Source organism: Periplaneta americana, chromosome 14 (genome assembly GCF_040183065.1).
Source record: "Periplaneta americana isolate PAMFEO1 chromosome 14, P.americana_PAMFEO1_priV1, whole genome shotgun sequence".
Classification (NCBI taxonomy): domain Eukaryota; kingdom Metazoa; phylum Arthropoda; class Insecta; order Blattodea; family Blattidae; genus Periplaneta; species Periplaneta americana.
In genome coordinates, this window is record NC_091130.1 from 111,507,308 (window position 1) to 111,531,762 (window position 24,455).

The window sequence follows — 24,455 nt, forward strand, 5'->3', positions numbered from 1 at the left end:
ATGACAAATGTCTCAATTCCAGTGGGGGATATGTTAATAAATAGCGCAACAATTGCTATATCTGTTTCAATAAATCGTTCCATGCAATTGTGTTTTTTTTTTTTTTTTGTAATCGGCCACAGGGAAAATCACTTTCTGGACGGCCTCGTAATTGCGGTCGAGTGGCCAAAATTTGCATACGCACTTCTTTTGACATTATTAACATGGTGGAAGAAAAAAATTAACTTTTTTATCTGTCCCCATCAGAATGTTTGTTTGTCAGACCAACCAGCCGGCTCCTGGCCCTCACGTCCACTTTCCACATTCCGAAGCAGAAGTGGACGATCATCCAATCAGAATTGCTAAATAAAATGACAGGCAAATGAAGCTCTTTGTATAGAAAACTTGCAGTTTAACCTATGAAAAATACATGTGCCCAGAAATATAGAGATGATAGAATCTTCATTCTAACGTCTTCTTACAAGAATTTATCGAACTCACTATTCGTAATTCATTCAAATTCATTCATTATACTAACCAAATTCGGGATCAATTTAATTATAATCGTTATATTTTAAATATATATTTAAGTATATATGACACAAACCAGGGACTTCTTTGCCATGTAAATAGCAGTAGCAGTACTCATTACTGGTGTTGGTGGTAACCCAGAACGCTTTTTTGTGCTTTATATGGTGGTGCAGGTTAATGATGACGTCACAGAGGAAACCAAGGAAGAGAAGGACGATGAGACGGACGAGAATGAACAGCGACAGCAAAGAACTGCTGAGGTGGGTGGGCAGACTCATTCTGCCCCTGACGTACTTCTACTTTCTGACACTTCAAGTTTTAAAATTCCTGACAAAATTCTATTAGTCGAAATGAACTTTTTTACTTCAATAACATCTTCTAATACTAACAGTAAGATAAGATAGGACTGAGTGATATATCTGTAACCATTGAAATTAATCTTAGTTAACGTTAAAATATTTCTTTCGTCTATTTCAGTAGTTCTTTTTCTACCTCCAACCTTACAATGAAAATACAGGGCGACAGAAAAGTCCTTCAGAAGCAGATATAAATGCTAAAAAAAAAAAAGGAGATTAGATTGCCATCACTTCGTCAGATCCTTTCATAGACGGGACTAACTGAGTTGGTAGCTGTATAAAATGTAAACTGGCTTCGTGAATTTCGATATTGTTTTTCGTTAGATTATTCAATTATATTTGGCTTGTGTTGGTAAATAGATATCTTGGCAACATCCCAAAATAAATAATTCGGGGTCCGGTGGCATCAGGGAATAGTGGCAAGGATCTCTGTCCCCAAATTTTGATTCTAATAATCGCATTGTGCTATTGTAAATATGGAACTGAGAAGCTTCATTGTCTAGTTCAGTGGTTCCCAAATTGTAAAGAGCTGAGAAGGGTTGCGAGGTGATTTATAAAATCAAAGTAGTAACATACTTACTATGTTTTCAGAAACATAAACAACATTAAACATGAAAATAAAAAAAGTTTCAGTAGTTTAGCGGAGTATAAATACTCCATTTCACGAAAAGTGCATTTATTAAATTACATACATACCTACATACATATTAGGAAATTGAATTAGGAAACTTTTCAGATTTTTTTTTTCACTGTTCTTGAATAGATACCATCACCTAGAAAAATAAACTCTATGGAATTTATTTGTTCTTCCGAGGTCAGTATGATTAAGAATAAAATTATAATCACATCCACTTGTCATAATTCCTTCTCTCATACAGATGGTAAGCAATCTGCAATCTCTTTTTTTAACTTTCAATGGGGTGTGAATTATCACACCACTTTCAGCTTACTGCGGAGAAACTTTCCTAACGTTCTGTATTTCATATTTTCACTTAAAATATTAATATGCAAGTAGATAGTTTAGAAACGAAATAATATGTCGCCGTGGTTTATTGTAAACACAAAGTTTCCTTAGAGGGTTTTCAAGTAAAATTATATTTACTATAATTTCAGATTTTCAAAGACCAGAATTTTAAAACAAAGAATTATAAATAATTCCAAAAAGTAAACTTTGAGTTTAGTGTAACTTAAATTTGTTAATATATATTTAATTATTCCATTGCCTCTTGTCTTCTCGAAGTAGCTTAATTTGTTTTATGATAACACAGTATAGACCTATAAACTTCAAAGCAGTCGGCCTGGGTGGCAAGTTGGTACAGCGCTGGCCTTCTGTGCCCGAGGTTGTGGATTCGAACCAGGCTCAGGCCGATGGCATTTAAGTGTGCTTAAATGCGACAGGCTCGTGTCAGTAGATTTACTGGCATGTAAAAGAACTCTTGCGGGACAAAATTCCGGCACACCGGTGACGCTGATATAACCTCGGCAGTTGCGAGCGTCGTTAAATAAAACACAATATTTAACAACAACCTTCAAAGCTGTGATTCTTGGTATGCCGATGTTTTCGAACGTAGAATACAAATTTAAGTTACGAAAAAAACTCAAAGTTTACTTTTTGAAATTATGCAGTTTTTATATAAAAATGTTATCTCTGAATAACATTTTTATATAAAAACTGCATAATTTCAAAACTTCTCTAAGGAAATCTTGCGTTTAAAATAAACCCCGGCGGCATGTTATTTCGTTTCTAAACTATATAAAAAAACAATCACACTGCGCAGTTTTTCCTTGAGAGCCTCGCGACCAATGTCCGATCAGAAGGAGCGAAAGAAAAGCAGTAGGCATTCTCTAAGCATGAAGCGGTAAGATTCCACTAATATTAGTGTCCATTGGCTGTTGCGTAATTCGCTTCCCATTTGAAATGTAGGCCTACAGTATACAGTAGTTTCTTGTGTATTTCCATAAATCTATTATTTAGCTTCTTGCCTATGTTGACAACTTCACCTTGTTATTTCTAACTGGACAATACATGAAGGACAGACTGCAAGACAACCAACGTCTACAAATGGCGCAAATTTTTCGTTAGTGTCTACTAGGAATAACTGCCGTCGACATGACTCTAATAAGTGACAATACAGAGAACTATAGAAGACTTGGAACTAAGATGACTAATCCTCAAACCGTTCCTCGTACTAAACCTCCTCCTCTGATGCTGGTTGCTGTGGTAATCACCTAAGTGGTGATAGTAGTCTAGTTTCGCTTCTTACACCCGAGTGGTTGAGATGTTTCATTCATGCCTCACAAACTTTAAATGATATTGCTATTTGTACTAAGTATATTGCATATATTTACAGTAGCATTATATTCAAATCACCGACCTGCACGGGAATTCACAATTCAAAATGCACTGCCTATTATATCATCTTATAGTTAAAATGCAATGTACAGAGTTGTTTCCGATCTCTGATAACGAATTTGAATCACATCATGTGCGTCAGGAGTCACACGACAGCTGAACTGTGGCGCGAGGTGACAGACCAGTAGTGAGTGATCTCATAGAGTGCACGGCGATTCACAGCAGAAATTCCTAAGAAAATCGAGCCTTTTTGGGAGGGGTACATTACGACCCTTTCCAATGTCAAGTACAGTTAAGTGAACATAAAAGAAGCCTGCAATAAACGAGGTTTCGTTATTTCCAAGAAAGTCATCTTCTGTGTACTTAATAAGATTGGTAAAGCTCGAATGGAATTAATTTGTATCATCTCGTAGGGTGCGGCGACTTGTGACGGGGGGTGGATTAGCTTGCTTTTTCCACTCTGCAATTAATCCCATCCGAGCTTTGCCAGTCTTATTAGGTACACACGAGATGCCTTTCTTGGAAATGACGAAACCACGTTGTTTGCAGTTTCCTATGATTTTCACGTAACTGTACTTGGCATCGGAAAAAGTTATGTACCCCTCCCAATAAAGGCTCAATTTTCTTGGGCATTGCTACTGTGATACACCGTGCACTCTGATTATGAAATCGCTCACTGCTGGTCTGTCACCTCTCGCCACAATTCAGCTGTCGGTGTGATTCCTGACGCACATGACGTCATTAAAATTCGTTATCAGAGATCGGAACAACTCTTTGTATATAGTTCTCATTACTCCATTCACGTAGTCGGAAAAAAAGTTGATTACCCATAAACTCAGAAGACTAAAGATAAATGCTTAACGTTTTGCTTAGTACTTGTAGACCTCATTTTTATTACGAAAAAGTGAAAGTTCAAATCACTTGCAAAATGCATAAAAATTCAGATTAGTATATTTATTTGCATAATATGTTTTCATGTGATTTTAATATGTCCCGGTTATTTTGTGAGAATTTGTTATATAAACTTGGAATCCATTATACTTCTGTTCAATGCTATGGCATTTTGAAACAAACAGAAAATTATGGAGAAAATAACAGAAACGTTAACGTTGAGAACAGAAAAAAGATTACTTTCTATCAGTTTTATCTCAAAAAATTATCAGTAGGCCCTACTTAAAAGCATATAGGCCTCATTTCCAAACGGATCAAAGAAACTAGCACAACACGTTTACCTAGACATGACTAAGACTTCTCAACACCGAATGCAATGTCTGTAACTAACAATTGCATTAAGGGTGAGAACTTACTGGAAGGGATTGATTTTTCCTTCTTGCAGCGACTTTTCGGTGACACGTCCAAGTACAAAGTCAGCCCAACATTTGGAGTATCTTTTGGTCTGCCTCAAGGAGGAGGGGGTTATCCTTTAAATCCTTACGGACCTAACCCAGCTATTAACCCTTACGGCGGTTCAGTGGGAGGCTTAGGTGGTGTCAATTTAGGGTTAGTCAGTGTAAACCCCCTGCTATCAGTCCAGGTAACACAAGACGAATACGGTGACAAAATTGTGAAACCACTAGTTAATCTACACGTTACACCTAATCAAGGTTTGGTTCATAAGTTTGGCAGTCTTATCCACGGCCTTCATCACAAACCGTACTATCCTACGTACCATCCATACAAGCAGTATCATAATCATCATCACGTTCACACAATGAAGCCGTATCCTTCATATTACTATCCTTACAAGCAGCCTTCTTATTATTATGGCTGGCATAAACCAAACTATCACTATGCTCCTCACTATTACGGTTATCGGGCAAGCAACGACTACGATGCTTCTGGAAGTGGACACTACTCCAGTGGGTACGTTTCTGATGAAGAAGATCTGCAAGAACAATACGATAATGATTACGTTGACGATCCGTATTCGTCGTACTCACGTCAGAGCCGTGGCAATCACACCGCCGTAGCTCCCAACACTGTTTCCTCACAACCTCCCTCCTCCTCCGACTCCAGAGGTGCAACAAAGGTGCAGTTCCCAAGTGACAGACGGCGCAGTTTCAACACAAGGACTAAACGACAAGTTACCCCTGACAGAATTCAAGACACGAGCGCTAACAATGAGGTGATGCCGGTTCAAGAGGTAAGACCACGAGAACCGAAACATTTGTGAAAGCTGAGATCAGACTTTCCAATGCTACAATGTGTTGGATATCCTCACTTGAGACATGGTCAAAACAAAATAGTTGTCTGCACCCTACTTTGAATAAGGGAAAAGTAAAAATATCTTACAAAACATTCACTACCTCTACGATAGAATGTGACAAAACGACGTTTTGAGACCATACACGTATGCATAATATTAACCGTTTTAATTAATTCTTATATAAGGAGAAATTCAAATACCTATAGTTAGTCATATATTAAAATATAATTTTTTCTTGTGTATAAACCGATTCAAATGCAATAACTTTGGTAGAATATTGTTCGTGTTACTGATGAAACAATACCGCTAAATATGAAAAACTGCTATGAAGCATTATAAGATGCGTTGTTTCATCATTTTTTCTTGTGATGCGAAACACAATAGTACACAAAAAGCTTGACAACCACAACAATACAGCAAAATAAGAAAGATAGTAAAAAAAATAATGACATTGACATTTCCTTTCATTCTTTTCAAATGCATTACAAAGAATTAAATATATGCTTGTGTATAGAATACTCATTTACATTAAAAACATTTTTATAAACTTAAATTCCGCTTGTAATGTACACTTACACTAAAATTCTTTCGTGATAAAAAATACACTATTCCTAACACGATATAGCCTAAAGATTAAAATTGCATTCTATTGTCCATAAAGTTTGACGCTTGTAAGATCTTAATACTGACAAAGATAACTGGGGGAACTTTATTCATCTATATACAGGGTGATTCACGACTAATGACCGTAGAACCGATTCGTTCCATGGGCCATTTTGAACATAAACTGCTACAGTATTTAAGCAACACTGCTACAGTATTTAATCATAGTAGTAATTTAGGCCCAAGAATATACAACAAATTTATATTTAAATATCCTAATCTTGTCAATTCTAACAGTTCTAGTATTAAATTTTAAAAGTTATGTATAGATTTTATAAAAATTGTAAAATTGTAAATTTAAATCTATATGTCCTTATTGCGTAGTAGACATAAGACAAACTGTATTATATATTTCTTCATTTCAATTCAGGAATCCGCCCCTGAGCACAAGTTCTACTCTTTCAGGGACCAGCTAAAGTTTTTCTGTCTATATTATATTTTATGTTACAATTATTAGCAAAATAAATAAATAAATATGAACATGGATCCGATTTTCAACTATTAAGGAGTTACAGCTGACTGAATTCTACAAAAGTAGCAGTGGTTTTGAGTAAAACTATGAGTTATTCACTTAAAACACACAGAAATATTAATTCAAAATACTGTATTAATCATAAAACAGATTTTCAAATATCCCTCCTTCCACTTCAAACTACTTGGACGCACGAATGTAAATGGCGCTTAGCGTTCTGTACCTCGGCACTGCTGTCCCTGATAAGTGCAGCTGGTAATCACCAGCCCTATCTTCCCCTTCACTCCCGTACTTCACATCACGGTGCAATTCTCCGTTTAGCTTACGTTCCAATCTTTGTATTCCGATGCAAGCAACTCCAAAGCCTGATTCACAATATGACTTTTGGATTTTTACGAATAACTTTCAAACTATTCATAATCGGACTCATGTTCATATGACATCTTAGGATCAAAATGGCCTGTAGAGCTGATTTCTAAAGTGCATCATTAGTCGTGAATCACCCTATATATTCGTATTTTCACTTTTATGTATAATTCTTACTTTTTAACTATAAATATGGCGACCTTTACTCCTATTTCAGTCGTCAGAATTCATACCAACTTACACAAATAATATATATATACTTCACAATGTATGCAGTAATACGCTGTGGTTTTAAGAACGTTACTTCGAAAAGTATCAACATGGTGTTCTACAGTAATATATCATTCAAAGGATTCATATTGAGCTATACATAAGTTTACTCCATGAGTTACATGGATTAGAATCTAATAGCCCTCTCTGATGCGGTGCCAAAAAAACTAAATCGAAGTTCGTCACATTTTTCTGTGCACTTTATCCACGCTATTTACGTTCCTGAAAATAATTTATGTTCCTGTATCCGCAGATATAACAAAGTCAAGCAATTTTGTAATGCCCGTAAGGTATTGTTGAATAGTGTTATGTTAAATGAAAATATAAAAGCAGATTTTTACATCCTAGATATTTATTATCTACAAGATAATTATTTTGTAGTTATCTATTAAATGTGTCTCATTTAAGGACACTTTATGATGCATATTATTAATTAAGATTAAATGATAAGGAAAAAATCGGACAGAAGCGGTTTTCCTATGTTCAGTTAGTATTTCAGCATTCGTCTCGAAGAGACTTGGAATAGTTAGTCGGAATAGCCTGCAAGTTCTTTCACTGACAGTAAGTTTCTATTATAAACTTACGAGCACTTTAATTAGTTTGACATCTGTACAGATATAAGTACATCACTAGCCACTATCTGAATATATCTTTTTATAAAAATAACAACTCACTACTTAATAATAAAAATAAAGAATGAATATCAAAATTCGATATTTCTTCATGTTGCATTAATCTACTTAAAATGTAGAGTCCTCGGATATAATGTTTGCGATGCTTTAAAATTTATTATCAATGAGACCAATGAACTGCAATCTATAAAGAAACAAACAATCCTCTACAAGACAGAACAGTCCTGATATACAGAATGATTCACGAGGATTTACCGTCCCTTACGGAACTTATTTCCGAAGACATTTTGAACAAAAATGTCTTATAAACATATGTCCTAATCTCAATATTGCCAGAGTTATGCTAATTTGAAGTTGCTTGTAAAATGCCATTAATATTCTTTAGTTTTAAGGGTAAAAGATTATTACAGATAAAGAATGAACTATCCAGGAGTATCATTTCTTTAATTAGCTAGTATTCTGAAGCTAAAAATGTGTTGGGAATTCCATAGTCGCTTCGTACAGCTTTTTTTTTAACTACAAAATTATATTTTCTTACGCATTTATCACAACAATTGTTACAAATTCTTTAAGACTTACATTAGGATGCATAATTAAACTGTAAACAATCAAGTCCCTAAAGTCGTATGATTTGTAACAATTTTTGTGATAAATGTGTAAGAATGATGTCATTTTTAGTTAGAAACTGAAAAATAAAATGTATACAAACCAATTAACAACACATTTTTAGCTTCAAACACTGGCCATTTAAAGAAATGACACTTCTGAATAGTTCATTCTCTATTTGTAATATGTTTTTATCCTTAAAACTAAAAGAAAAATGTATTTTACTAACAACTGCAAATTAATGTAACTTTGAAAATATTGGAATTAGGACAAATGTTTATATTATATTTTTGCGCTCAAAATGTCTTCGGAAATAAGCTCCGTAAGTGGCAGTAAATTCTCATGAATCACCCTATACATAATGGCTTCAACATATTTTGTATTTTTTATGTAAATAATTTTATGCTCGACCATGCCGAAATGTAGTAATTATACACCTGGTAGCAGTCCTTTAATGCATGTCATTAAAGTACACCTACTCATTAAAGTACAGGTGTTTTCAGCCAACGACAACTCAGCTTACAGGTGTTCAGCCAATAACAAGTCAGCTTTGTACCTTTATAAAACCGCAAGTATCGATTATTCTCGGATATGCAATCGAAAGAGAATTAGCGAAAAGTCACGGAGGCTGGAAATCCAATACTGTTGCAGAAGGTTATGTTCTGTTACTATAATAATTAGCGTTAATTGTAAATAATATTCAAATAAATTCAATTTGTCATCTCGTTTTTCAATGTCGAATTCAATAATCAAGGTTATACCAAGTTTAACGGGATTACACAAGGTCAATGACATTATTGTTCCTCGGAAAAAAATCAATACTTTCGCGTCTGCGCATATCTCACAATTCACGACCTAGAACAAGGCCACTTCCGATCTTGTCAGATACAAATAAAATGTATACATCTGAATAATTTCAAGTTAGAAATATGGTCGAGCATAAAAAGTCGTATGAAACTCGCCTATAATGGTAATTAAGAAGCTCGTATGAAAATTATGAAACTCGCTTGCGCTCGTTTCATAAACATCCATACTCGCTTCTTAATTACTATCATTATAGGCTCGTTGCATAATGTACTATTAATGCACAGATATGTACATTTTAATTTCAGTTTAAAATTTACGAATACAAATGAATCCAGATACCGACGGGCTAGTTCCTGTAGAAGTAATAGTTTTAATAATTTGGATCTACTCATGAATAAAGCAACCACTCGACCATCGAAGACAAAACAAAATCCTATAAATTGTTGTTAATTATTCTGAAAGTATAAGTAGAACTATAAATCTTGTCCTAAATAACTTCAGTTGATCATCATAGCTTGCGTCCGAACACCTAAATTGAACGATGTTATATGTTAGGTTAGGTCTAAATTTAGTAGATAAGCCTACTGAATACATTTGCGAGTGCTTAAGAATTAAAAGGTAAGGGTATGAAATATTATTTCATCTCACGCAAATGTGCTAAGTTATTTTCAGGTAGGACGATTACCTCTACAATGGAAGGAAACTGAAGATTAAGGACCACTGACAAGACAAAGTCAACAACTTAAGGAAACAACCACATTCTGTCACAAACTTCATGTCAACTGCAACTTCACTAACATTTATATTCTACTGAGACTGAAACTATATTGTAGACTTTCTGTGACTCTTTTTCCCTTGACTTTGAAAACTATATTACGCATGTTAGACAACTTTATTTATTTTCTTTTGGATTTGGCGAACTCTGTAACTTTGTCTTTGTAAACAAAATAAAGTATGTTATTACTGTGTAGGGCATAATGTTACTTTTACAAGCAACTTCATATAAATTTTGTTTTAATAATTATGGTCTTTAATCACTACAATGTGTCCATGTAGGTACCTATAGATAATTATGGTTTCTAAAATAGTTATAAACAGTATTAATCCAAACATATTATGTATCAAATGGATATTGTATAACATTATTATAATTGCTTACAAGAACAGATTAATTCAAAATTTTCAATGGACACATTACGTTGCCTACATAATTAATTAACTTACAACCATCGGTAACAATAACAAGACCATTTTTTTTTCTTTTTATCTTAAATTATCCACTACCATTACTTTCAGAACTAACACAAGTCTTATAACATTGCATGCAGCATGAAATTAATTGTGACGTAGTTTTAGACACAATCTCAAAGAAATTAAATCGTTTCTAAATTACAAGATAAGTAGGCCTAATCCAGTAAGATTCTACTAGTATAAATAAATCCCACAATCTCTTCCTACTTACTTCATAAGCTTGAAAGCGTCCGATTCAAGTATCTTCTTTTGCTAAAGTTAAGTAAATTTCTATCTTCATATCTAACCCTATTATTTCTGCATGTTACTTTGCTGAAATATGTATTTTTATATATAAGTATTTAATTTTAAGTTTCTTTAAATGATATTATATCTGTAGTCTGTAGGACGTGCGTTGAAGACTAAATTTGGTACCGGTAATTGAAAACAATTTTACAATCAATAAAACTGATAATGTATTGTACGTTATGAGTCTAAAATCAAGCCCATTAAGAAACTGTAATCATTTAAATAATAATTAATTTTGTAAGAGTAGGTACCTATTCTACATACGTAAATTTCATTTCTACATATCTTAAAAGCTATCGTGACGACATTGAGTCCATGTCATGGCAATAATGGAAAAACACGGCACAATAGTGTAGCATTATTAATTTTTACAGCTTACGCAAAGAGAATAATAGTGAAGACTTTTTACCATTTATATTTCCCCTTAAATTTTGCTATCAGTTAACCCTTAAATTCGCAAGGTATTCTATAGGATACAACAGATTAATAAGCTATAGGCTATGCTATAATTTTAATACTACAGGAAAATTAAAATTTTACAATACTATAATATTGTAGACCTATAAAATATGGACATTGGGATAGTTATTTTCTTTACAGTCCGACACGGTTTAATAAACTAGTGTGAGAAATGAAGTTTTACCAATTTAAGGGTTGAAATATTATTTACTCAAACGTTTTGAGTCATATTATTTCACTGACTTGCACTTTTTGAAAATTAATTATTTTTGCAATATTAACAGCGTATAGGTAATTAAGTATGGACACTTTCCGTCGGTACCTTTGATGTAGCCGGACTGATTTCAATGACCTTCAAACCAGCTAGAGCGTGAGATTCTCCTTTCTCCCTAGAGTTGGCGCTGACAACACACCAGCTAGCAGTCGACACAGCGGAAATATAACACATATAATTAATACATCTAGGTACATTACGTACTCAAATAAAATAAATTGGATCCATAAAATAATAAATCAGTCATTAACTGTAATGTCTAGACTCTATAGTTCCTTTATAATGAGAGTTGAGACGTTGACCCCAACAACAATTAAAATATGTAATGATTTGATAGCACTGAAAATGGGAAAACAAACCTCTTATGAGAAGTAAAACCATATACCTATATTATATTATATATAAATATTAAACGAATTCGATACTTAATTTTATAATGTATTATATTATTTTATAATATAATTTATTATATATGAAATATAAAAAAAATATATTATTACAACTAGTTTGCCACTGAGAAATAAGGAAAAGCTGTTAACTTGAATTTATTTGAAGCAAAGCGTTACTGGATTATACAACAAGGTAGGCGATGTTTGGATCCTGTGTCTCAACTCTATACTCAATTATTATCTTAGCGTATGCTCGATTACACTAACCTCTAGCGCTTGAAAGTGGAACTAAACGCCGGCTCACAGAGAAACAAAACACAGGAAAATTTGCTCAGTGTCCATTCTTTATAATTCCTATTCGCTGATATTAACCTCATTGTAAGTCAGTAATATTGCTATAAAAAGTGTTAATATAGTACAAAACCTGGTCACGATTTATATCCAAAAATTATGAACATGTATTTGCAGAAAACTCTAAACAATACAAATTATTTATTTCACAGATATAAGTACGATATTGTTTACTGCACTATTAATTATACAGTAATTATTATTATAGACCTGCTGTCAACCAAAATTTTCCTCTTCTAAAAAACAACCGGTACTATAAATGTTACCAAAGTTTTTATTATAGTAAAAATAACAATGTTGCTGTCTAAATAATGTTTCTTCAAATAGCGACAAGCGTTCTACGGAGGTCAACAATGCGGACCACGATACGTTTGTTGTCGACGACCTCTGCAACCACATCGTCCTCAATATCCACAAGGTGGAGGACTGCAGTGTGGAAGACGTCACGCACAAGGCGTTAATGGCCGTATAAAAAATCCAGTCTATGTTGATGGCGACAGTGAATTTGGTAAATATCTTTTAACATAATATTTTATATGCATGTGCGTTGTTAATGTTCAAACACTCACTTCGCCAGTTCTCTCTTGTACTGATCATAACATTCTCTGATATTTCAGGAGAGTATCCATGGCAAGTTGCGATCTTGAAAAAGGATGTCCAGGAGAGTGTATATGTCTGTGGTGGAACCCTGATTGATAACTTGCACATCCTCACAGCAGCTCACTGTGTGAAAACGTAAGTAAATTAAGACTAAAATATTATTTTCTTAAATGTCAGTACTTGATTGCTCATCATGTACTCTAGCTAAGAATTCCTCCTCTCTTTTATAGCAACGACGCACTAATCATGTAGACCTCTCTGCCACTCGAAGTTGTCTATGGTGTAGGCCCTACGATGATAAGTGGTTCCATGTTACAGCAGCAGATGATGATGATTATTATTATTATTATTATTATTATTATTACCCACAAACGTAACTCAGTCAGCTGAGGTACTTGCCTGGCGATCAGGAGTTGCGCTGTGGTGTGGGTTCAATTCCCGCTTGGGCTGATTACCTGGTTAGATTTTTTTCCGAGATTTTCCCCAACCGTAAGGCGAATGTCAGGTAATCTATGGCGCATCCTCGGCCTCATCTCGCATCACCCATTTTCATTGACGCTAATTTTTTTTATTTTACTGGGTTATTTTACGACATTGTATCAACATCTCAGGTTGAATAATTTCGAGGGAAAAATTGTTTCGGGGCCGGGTATCGAACCCGGGACCTTTGGTTAAACGTACCAACGCTCTCCCAACTGAGCTACCCGGGAACTCTACCCGACACCGTGTAGCTCAGTTGGGAGAGCGTTGGTACGTTTAACCAAAGGTCCCGGGTTCGATACCTGGCCCCGGAACAATTTTTCCCTCGAAATTATTCAAATTAACTTTACAGGGAGTTATACCTGGAAACTTGATTTGCATAATACACGTCACTGTACGTAACAGAAAACCACAATTTAAGTCACACAGAGTTAGTGTGCACTGAATGTTGGTTGCTTGACGGTTGTCAGCCCACTTTGAGGTCTGTGGATATACAGGGAAAAATTGGATCGGTGTCGGGTAGAGTTCCCGGGTAGCTCAGTTGGGAGAGCGTTGGTACGTTTAACCAAAGGTCCCGGGTTCGATACCCGGCCACGGAACAATTTTTCCCTCGAAATTATTCAAATTAACTTTACAGGGAGTTATACCTGGAAGCTTGATTTGCAACATCTCAGGTTATTTAGCGTCTGAATGAAATGAAGGTGATAATGCCGGTGAAATAAGTCCGGGGTCCAGCACAGAAAGTTACCCAGCATTTGCTCGTATTGGGTTGAGGGAAACCCCCGGAAAAGAAACCTCAACCAGGTAACTTGCCGCAACCGAGATTCGAACCCGAGATTGTTTCGCGGCCAGACGTGCTGACCGTTACTCCACAGCTGTGGATTCGACGCTAAATGACTCGGTACTTAATACATAATAAATAACCAACTAAAATTATGTTTACTACCACTACCACTACCACTACCACTACCACTACCACTACTAGTTGCAATATTAATGTTAATATTATTAATTAATAAGATGGAATGCCGAAAAGGCAGAAAAACCCGAGAAACATACCAGCAAATAACATTTTTGTCTACCGCGAATTTCGCTTGAACTAGCTGGGATTTGAACCTGGGTCAGAAAAAAAAGATAGCTAGATAATATTTCATGTCCTTTCAACATTAACATTTTGTCATGAGAAAGAGAAGTGAGCTAACAACTACAAAGATATTCATTGTGACCTGTCTATAGTTCCAATTTTGATCAAATCCGGGAAATTTATATTGCGAATGCACATTGGGGAACTAGGATACATGACTGTAATCCAGTACTGGTACTGTACCGAAAAATTCGAGACGTATAGCAACTCTAAAATTGCCCTACAATTAGCACAACTTTCATTATCCGAAGTCATTACTGTGTTTGAATTAGATCTACTGTACATTGAATTTATTTATTTATTTATTTATTTATTTATTTATTTATTTATTTATTTATTTATTTATTTAACCTGGTAGAGATAAGGCCATCAACTACAATATTAAGAATACAATTGCAATTATAATTACAATTAATATTAAATTTACAAATACAATAAAAATCAAAGTACTACAAGAATAACTGATTAATAAAAGCTAGACAGTTTATTGTAAAAATTAAGAAGAGAGAAACATTTGTTTTATTAATTAAGTAAAAATTAAACCTACTCTACGCAGTAAGGAAATGCTTAATAAGTTTGCTTTTGAACGCTACTAAATTCCGAAAGTCTCTGATGTCACTGGGTAGGGTATTTCACAAGTGCGAGGGCGAGATTGTGTATGGTGATGAATACGATGATGACTTATGTGTTGGTATGGCTAGTATGCGGCTATGAATTCACATATAGAAAAAAAACTGCCCTCAAAAATAGAATATGAAAATGGAAATTTGTGTGGTACATACCTATAACATATTTTACGCATGTTTATTACGAAAATTAAACCAACTAATTGTTCATTATGATTGTAGATATAATGGACAAGATCTAAGAGTGCGCCTGGGAGAATGGGACGTCAACCACGATGTGGAATTTTACCCGTATGAGGAACGCGATGTAGCTAATGTCCACATCCATCCTGAATTCTATGCTGGAACACTGTATAATGATATTGCAGTGCTGAAACTTACGCACCCCATAGACACTGTACGCAGTCCCCACATTGCGCCTGCTTGCTTGCCTGACCAGAATTCTGACTACACTGGCTCTCGATGCTGGACAACTGGATGGGGAAAGGATGCATTTGGTGACTATGGCAAATACCAGAACATTCTCAAGGTTTGTACAGTTTCCACTTATTTATTTTACAGTGTGTTCTGAAAAAAGTTCCAATATTTAAACAGGAGGTATATGTAGGCTGACCAGACGTCCCCGATTTCCGGGGGCAGTCCCTGGTTTTGAGTTGCTGTCCCTGGAAGCAAATATCCCCGTTTTTGTCCCCGGAAATTAATTTTGTCCCCAGAAGTTTTTATTTTGTTTCAGTAACATTTTACACGTTAAATATTTAAATATCGTGATGAAACTGCTGCGATTCATGCAATTTCTGCGAGCACAGTATGAGATATTGTGCACTCTTTGAGAAAAACATAGTCTTCATTAGCGTTGCGCGGAAGTGTTACAACTGCCGCAATGTCAATTTTTAAGTAGTTCAAAAATGAGGAATTTTGTGACAAACCAACAGGTGAAAAGTGATATGATGTTTTTCAATATTTGGAAGAAAAAAAAAAAAAAAATTCCATCCCATTTGAAAATCTTCTCAAAATAGTGTCATTAATCATATGTCTTTCAGTTACTAATTCGTCAGTTGAAAGACTTTTCTCCACAATGAACTCACTCTGGACTGATGAAAATTCAAGAATGAAAACTGAAACAGTTAAAGCTTTGTTACAAGTGAAAACAAACTTTCATTTCTCATGTGAAGAACTTAGTGTGAAGCTGTATAGGAATGAACAGATCCTTAAAAAGATAAATTCTTCAGACAAGTACTTGTAAAATCTGTATGTTAGGATTCAGTGTCTACAATATTATGTGAAAGACTTCCATGCATGCGTCAGTACTAAAATTGAATTCTTAGTGACTATTTATGTATAGGAGTTACGTGTGTTTATGCATTTAATTAAAAGTTAGATACTCTACAAATTTAATGTGCGAAGTACTATCATTATATCTACTGTTACATGTATTTTATGAAACATTTCAATGGAGAGTATCTAGATAAGCATTTGTGGTTTTTCTTGAAATTTTCAATGTCCTCTGCCGGACCATAAAAACTCTGATCAGCCTACCGTATATGCATCAAAACAAGAAATACAAGTTCTACATGGGTTCTAAAATTAATATATTCTGAGAAGTGAGCAAATCAATTATTATTTTTCTTTTATTTTATTATTGCTATTAAAAATATAGTGTGAAATCCAGTGACATAGAATTTTTCTGTCAGAATTCAGGTAAGCATATTTGTAAAAGGCCCCATACACGCGAACATATTTTATCGGAGACTTATCTGTGCAGACTTACTGTTCTCCAACCAGGAGATCAACCGTGAAAGGAATGTGCTTACTATTGCCTCATCTATTGGAACGAAGTAGATAAATAATATTACCGTTATAACGCCAGTTTAAAAACCATGTGCTGTTCTGCATATGTTATTTCCTGTATGAAGAGATTAAAAGACCAGGAGATTAACTGTCATCTAATTTTGTAACTAGGGTAGTATCAATATGTCTGTATCAATGTTATGGTTTGTGCTGTGAGAGCTAGCCAATAGAGATAAGAGTGCCCACATGTGTGACCTTATGACATCTTATGACATCAACATTAATTCACAGCATTACCCCCCTTCGTCTCATCCGGCGGAGACTTTCTCGTGGTTGGAGCACAGTACTTCAGGAAGGTGCCTTCTAGACTTATAGCTCACAAATAAGTCGTAAGAGGTCGTTGAAACCAATCATTCCCCTGGAGAAATGCGATCACTCGAGAAATAATATTTCTTCATTGTTCTACGTTCATAGAATTGCGTGAGAATAGTTTCTCAAAACTGTACTGTCATAGTTTGCCGCCATTTCGCTACAGAGAACTTGTTTGAAACGAAACATGAAGAAATTTGGACCACATGCTTGCAATATCGTTTATTTCTATGTTTATTTTTTCTCCCGCTTAATTTGGAGAGCACTACAGTCGGAAAAATTCAAGTAGCCCCAGAAATCTGGAGACTTCCCTGAAAATCAAAGGTCTTAACACTTTTCGCCCATAAACTAGGGGATTTGCCTGTGGATCTAGGTTTGTACAGACTTACTTCCAAGTAAGGAAGGACTAAAATGAAAAGTATAAATTATAATTTTTGTTATAAAAGAGATGTGTTAAAAAACTTTAATTTCATTTTCACATTTCTTTATGTTACTAATAGAAGATAAGTAGTAACATCAGAAATTAATTTTATAGTAATATCCGCAGTCTAGTATATACTGTCACGAAGCTGGAGTTGTTGAGGAATAGTAGACTGTGCCGGTACTATTTCGCATTGTCTGTGATGAGGCGATAGTAGCGATCCTAGTCGTTAGCAACTATATATGGATGCATATTCCCTGCATATTGAGCTTCGTGACTGTATATACTAGACTGTGGTAATATTCTGAAATTAAAATCCTAACCTTGACACCTACATAATGCTTGCAGGAAGTGGATGTGCCCATTGTATCATTTCAACAATGTCAACTGCAGCTGCAACAAACTAGACTTGGATACGATTACAAATTGCACCCAGGAATGATCTGCGCTGGAGGCGAAGAAGGAAAGGATGCTTGCAAGGTAAATGTCTATTATTTTTTTCTACTGCATTTCAAATAAAACAATATAGACCTACCAGCTGCACGAGTATTTCTGGACATTTGATATATTCAAAAATTACAAATTCCTTGAGAAAAATACAAAATTGGATGTATGGATGAAAGACATCTTAATTTCTGTCAGTCTCTGTTATGTAACAGATACCTTGGCTATTGTCAACCTCTGTTTGTATAATTAAAGGGCATAATCGCGGGTGAAATACAGGGTTGTTTCCGATCTCTGATAACGAATTTGCATGACATCATGTGCGTCAGGAGTCACACGACAGCTGAATTGTGGCGCGAGGTGACAGACCAGTAGTGAGTGATCTCATAGTCAGAGTGCATGGCGACTCACAGCAGAAATTCCCAAGAAAATCGAGCATTTTTGGGAGGGGTACATTACGACCCTTTCCAATGCCAAGTACAGTTAAGTGAAAATAAAAGAAGCCTGCAATAAACGAGGTTTCGTTACTTCCAAAAAAGTCATTTTCTATGTACCGGTACTTAATAAGACTGGAATGGAATTAGTTTGTATCATCTTGTGGGGTGCGGTGACTTGTGATGGGGGGTGGATTTGCTTGCTTTTTCACTCTGGAATTAATCCCATCCGAGCTTTACCAATCTTATTAGGTACACACAAGATGCCTTTCTTAGAAATAACGAAACCACGTTTTTTTGCAGACTCCTATGATTTTCACGTAACTATACTTGGCATCGGAAAGGGTTGTTATGTACCCTTCCCAAAAAGGCTAGATTTTCTTGGGCATTGCTACTGTGATACACCGTGCACTCTGACTATGAAATCACTCACTACAGGTCTGTCACCTCTCGCCGCAATTCAGCTGTCAATGTGATTCCTGACGCACATGATGTCATTCAAATTCGTTATCAGAGATCGGAAACAACCCTGTACTATAACTAGGTAACTCAATATTCGGTTTTCAGTTATCTACTTCAGTGGGTTATTTGAATAGTAAGCTTAGGGGTCCATTATTGTTTTTTAAGCTAAATAATTTATTTTTAAAATCTGCTATACAGCATTACTACACATGGAGACAATAAGTTGGATGCACAAAAACTATTTCCTAATTACTGTATGTACTATCTCAAAACATTAGATTTACAGTTATCCGGTGAATCATAGTACTAGATCTGCAAAATGTTTATCTCTTTAAGCCAGATCAATCTAGGTTTCAAAGAACATAAAATTACAGTATACTTTAATGTAAATAATGTTTCAATGATTTAATATTTTATATAAAGGCACCATACTCGTAGAAACAATTTTCTATATACTGCTGTCGTGTATTATTGATATGTTTTGTAGGTTAAGGAATACGGGTACTGAACAGAGACATAAGCGAGAAAAATTTAATTTTCAATCAATTAAAGCAAACTTATATTACAGTAAATAATATATTGTTGCTAACAGTATCAAAATAATAAGTTATTGTGCAAAAGAAGATCTAAAATTAAACATAAATATTGGAAAAATAGAGCAACAGGAACGATTGATGTACACTTGTTTATTGTAGAGTTTAAAAAATTTTCAAAAGTAATATGTAAATATCCTTTAAGGTATTTTTTTTATTAAACTCGCTTGGTTGAAACTTGCATTAGAACTAGTCGTAAGTGCAAGTTAAAGCCAACATAAAATGAAATAATGGAAAATGAGGTATTAAATGTATATTTATTGTGTATAATTGCTATTTGTGTGTATGTTAATTGTAACTTATTAAGTTTGTGTACCTTTTGTGAACTATTATTAATAAATATCAAATCTTCTTGTTAATTGTATCAAATTCAAAGACCATTTATGTATGTTGTAGTAATATTATCTTTCCTTACACAGGGTGATGGTGGCGGTCCATTAGTTTGTGAACGTGGAGGAACCTGGCAAGTTGTGGGTATTGTTAGCTGGGGAATAGGTTGTGGACAGCATGGCGTCCCTGGAGTCTATGTGAACGTTGCACATTACCTCAACTGGATCCGACACATTGTCAACAACAGATATTAAACAAGGGTACATCATCAAAACAAGAAATTTTCAAACATCAAATTGTAAGAAAATTTCACGAAACATTACATCAAGAAATATTGAACAGCAATGCGATTTCCAATTGTAAAATTAGAACTTAAGGCAACTCAAGTATTAAATTGTTCTTATGTTGTAATTTTTAACATGAAATAATGTACTTTCAAATAAAAGACATAACATGCGCGTTTGCATAGAACACTTTTCAATACTTTCTTGTTGTAAATTTCTTGTTATGATGATGAAACTGGACAAGAGTCTGAAGAAAGAAATCATTCTCAATTAACTATCTGTATGTCTATGACTGAATACATTCGAACTGTTTCCATGAAACGTATATGTGAAACATAATAGGTCTAAAGAATTTCCTTCTTCATTTATACCTACATGCAGTGAGAGAAGTGAGGCAATATGCACCGGTATGGAATACCGCCACTGGTTTCTATGGCCAGAAAACACACCATTAGTGAAAACTGACATACCATCACTGAAAAAATGTGATCTGTAAAAGTTTGTTTACACATTTCTTCACAGCAAAGAGTGCTACCTGTTTGCTTCGCAAATCTAAACCATAGCCTTCGGGAACTGTATTCAACGTGTATTTAGACACGTTTATTTGATAAGTCAGCCCCTAGAATGCTTAAAAGGGTTGTATTTCAAGTATAGAAGGCTTATGGTGGCCATTGTTCAAAATTTAGTGACTGTGTCATTTTTGTTGTTGTACTTTTTATTAATAATTAATTAAGGAACTTTGAAGCGTTAACATTATTTTAAATGATAACTCTCAATGGACATTGCAAAATAATCTAATAAATAACTGAAGTGGGCCCTAACTTAAATTATTTTATTAAAAACTTTAATGTGTTGCGTAAGCTTAAAAGATTCACGTTACTGACTGTACGAGGATTTATTTTATAGGCCTACATCATGTTTGTGTATGTTGTAAGGGAGGGGATATGTCTTTTTTAAATCGAGATATGCCAGTGGAAAATCTTGGGGTAGCATACCGCCTTTGTTTTTTCCCCCACTTCCCTCACTGCCTATAAGTCACAAAAATTATTACTTAGTTATCTATGTTTAGTTAATTTATGTATCCAACAAAGTTTTATTACATTGTCTTAAAACTTCACCTTAATTTGTAATTTCATACTTATAATGTATAATGTGTAACTATTACCATATAAGTAATTTTATATATATTTTTAATTAAATTTCTGTCATTTCTATTTTACTAGTCTCAAACAGAGCAGTAAAGAAGTGCATATAAAGCAATGGTTTGATACCACCACCACTACTACTACCATCCTCATTGTCGTCATCGTTCTCGAATTTAAATCTGCTGATCTTTTCAGTCTCCAAACTGCCTATCACACGTTTCAGTGGTTTGCCAACACTACTTTTCATTTTGGGTTTATATTATAAAATGTTTCGAGGCAATCTTTCATTGTTCATTCTATAAATAAATTGTAGCCACTTCTGTTTTATACTTTTATAATATGTTTTCAGAATCGATGTAAACTTTGAACATAAGTAGGCTATATTTTATAATGTAATATGGTTTGACATTTTAACTTGTTATTAATTTATTGTGTGAAAGCTTCAAAACAGCGTGGGTCATTATGACTTCATAGATTTTGTTTATTTATTTGGAAACTAAGCTCCTTTCCATAGATGTTACCTGACATACAATTTGTAACCCAGTTACCACTAAGGCTCTCTTCTTTCTATTCATCTCATAACAAACCATGTGTTCAGAATATTCTGTTATGTTGTCCGTACGAGAAAATTTCAATATCATAATAAGGAAATAACAAAAGTAATTTATATAAAAGCAGAAATTCAGAAATTATCTGATTTTATTCCAATTTGGTTCGATAATTACAGCCACTACTCTTCCCAAAATGCATTTGGACCAGAGCATCTGCATTTTTCCAATCTGACAGCACTCTATATAAAACATGAGAAATTTAAGAACTGGCTCGATAATCCGTTCGTATTTTTGTCAGAAATTGATAATATGCGGAAAAAAAAAGCAACATCAGAGAGAACGAAATGGAGTCCTTTATAAATTCGCCTTTTGGGGAGGGGAGGGCAGATTCATCCGCAAAAACAGAAATATAACTAGAGAAAATAGAGCTCTCCATTACTAGTACATTCAATAAAATTAAGATCACATCCAGTCTGAAAATACTTGTAGAAAATGTATGTCTACTTGTTATTATCAAAAAATTACCACAATAAATGCATTTCTTAATTTTTTCATAATAGGAATATACTGTACCTTCAACATATGAAATATTTCCTTCACAATCCAATGAAGACAGTCTGAGTCGTTAAAAAAGAAACCATGTTTTGATAGATTTATAATACCGGTATATTAAAAAAGTATTTTGCAAATTTTTGAGCAAGGGATGAATGATATTGGAACAAAAGTTTCCTGACTTGTAATGCTTTCTCCTCGGTTTTTCTCACAAAGTGTTTATTCTTCACTTCATTGTGACACAGTTCTGAATCTCAATAAATGATTAAATTTTCGCTCTGTAATTGCCAATTACTAACAGAAGCAAGATAAAAGAAATGTAATAAAACCCATATAGTCATGTTATGATTTTGTATTACAACTGTTTCGAATGGACAAAGGCATATCAGAAATATTCAGAGAACAATTATGGATTCCATAAATATTTGTTTCTTTTGTAGTAGATATAATTATTTATGTTCACATCACTGTAGTGTACTCATTTCGTTAAATATTTACACATTCATCAGGTCAATCATTTAATTTACTTCCCATAAAACCATGTGTTCTTACATACCGTACTTAAATTAATGGAACTTACATGATCCAGAGTAGTGATATGTTTTGGAAAAATGTTGTCATTTATGTGAAAAGTGAATTACACGAACATGAATTCTTCAATGTATGATTAACTCAGACATTTTTTATATAATTTCTATGCAGCCATAAATTTGGGGGGGGGGGTTTCAGTTTTATATTTATGAGGATGGAGCATATCAATAACGCATTAGATGAAAATCAATTTTAAGTAATTTTCTTTTTTTTTATTGTATAAAAATAACAACTGAATTGATAAAAAAAAGGTTTGTCTGTAATGAATAATTTGCATTATATTCATACACTTAGATATAAGTGTGATAAAATACGGTAATACATTTAATTCATCAATCTGCCTGGATCATGTGAGTGTAAATAAAACTACAATAACTGCACAACAGTGTTTTATATTACATAAATGTCATTTTACATAGTTATGATAAAACTTTGGGTTTCTTGTGCATGCTATTGTTAACACTTTCATGATCACAGTTTCAATATAGCATAATAAGACATTATTCATACAATGCCCTGCACAAGAAAACTGGAGATAAGAAGTAAGGCATCTTACTTGAGCCTAAGTAGTTATTCAGATTTATATTTCATAATAATGTTTATTAGTTAATTGTATTTGTAAGAAACTTAATACTGGAAAATACAAACAATGAAATGTTGATACTGTAATTGTATTATTTTACAAATTCCAAACAGCCCAACCTAGTCATTAGTCCCTAACATTTATTATTTAATGAGATTGTACTGTACATTATATACAGTGCTGGTATAACAGTTTAAGCCAGTGGTGTAGTTGGACCGGTATACCATACCACCTAAAATAAAAACTCGTTGTTACTGTACTGGCAAAAAATAACTCTAAAATATATTAATTAAGTTTAACTAGTCTTTAATACCATAACAGACTTTGAAATGGAGGACGTTAGCTACATATTAGAGTGTAAGCTTTCATGGCCAGCGTCAATAGGAGAAAAGTTTTCCAGGCTATGGGGCCGTGGTCCGTTGGTTGTGTGACCAAATATTTAACGATGCAGCCAGTGCAGACTGTAATCGGCACGCGCAGTAGAACCAGCCGCACCAGTAACCTACACAGTGGCATATACTGGTTTAAGGGCCTGGGCTACCACTGACCCTATCATTACACAAAATATATTTTAAAATCCCTATAATAAAATTCCTTACCTATTTATATATGAATTCCAGACGTCTTGATTGGGACGAAAATACTTTGATGACTTCGTCATTGAAATTACAGTTGGGCCACTTGCGAAGTTTCTGTAGAAATGACTTTTCAATGGACATCAGTGCCAAGTCGGATAAACGTTCTTATGTATGAGTTGATCTGCAGTAGGATTTTATTCTCTTCAACGCAGAAAATGTTCTTTCTA

The 24,455-nt window shown here is 34.2% G+C and overlaps 1 protein-coding gene across 3 annotated transcripts in view; it reads left to right on the top strand.

Moving 5' to 3' along the window:
* LOC138713672 (uncharacterized) overlaps window positions 1-23,726 on the top strand; it is a 37,801-nt gene extending 14,075 nt beyond the window's left edge. Inside the window, exons 5-10 of one of the 3 annotated variants that reach the window (XM_069845940.1) lie at window positions 684-770; window positions 12,581-12,761; window positions 12,871-12,988; window positions 15,326-15,632; window positions 18,030-18,161; window positions 20,034-23,726. In XM_069845940.1, coding sequence (XP_069702041.1) covers window positions 684-770; window positions 12,581-12,761; window positions 12,871-12,988; window positions 15,326-15,632; window positions 18,030-18,161; window positions 20,034-20,198 — 990 coding nt within the window. In that variant the 3' untranslated portion in view covers window positions 20,199-23,726. Of the gene's footprint in view, window positions 1-683; window positions 771-4,555; window positions 5,363-12,580; window positions 12,762-12,870; window positions 12,989-15,325; window positions 15,633-18,029; window positions 18,162-20,033 lie in introns of all 3 variants that reach the window. The other 2 variants (XM_069845939.1, XM_069845941.1) reach the window with 2 other exon arrangements.
* Window positions 23,727-24,455: the final 729 nt, after the last annotated feature.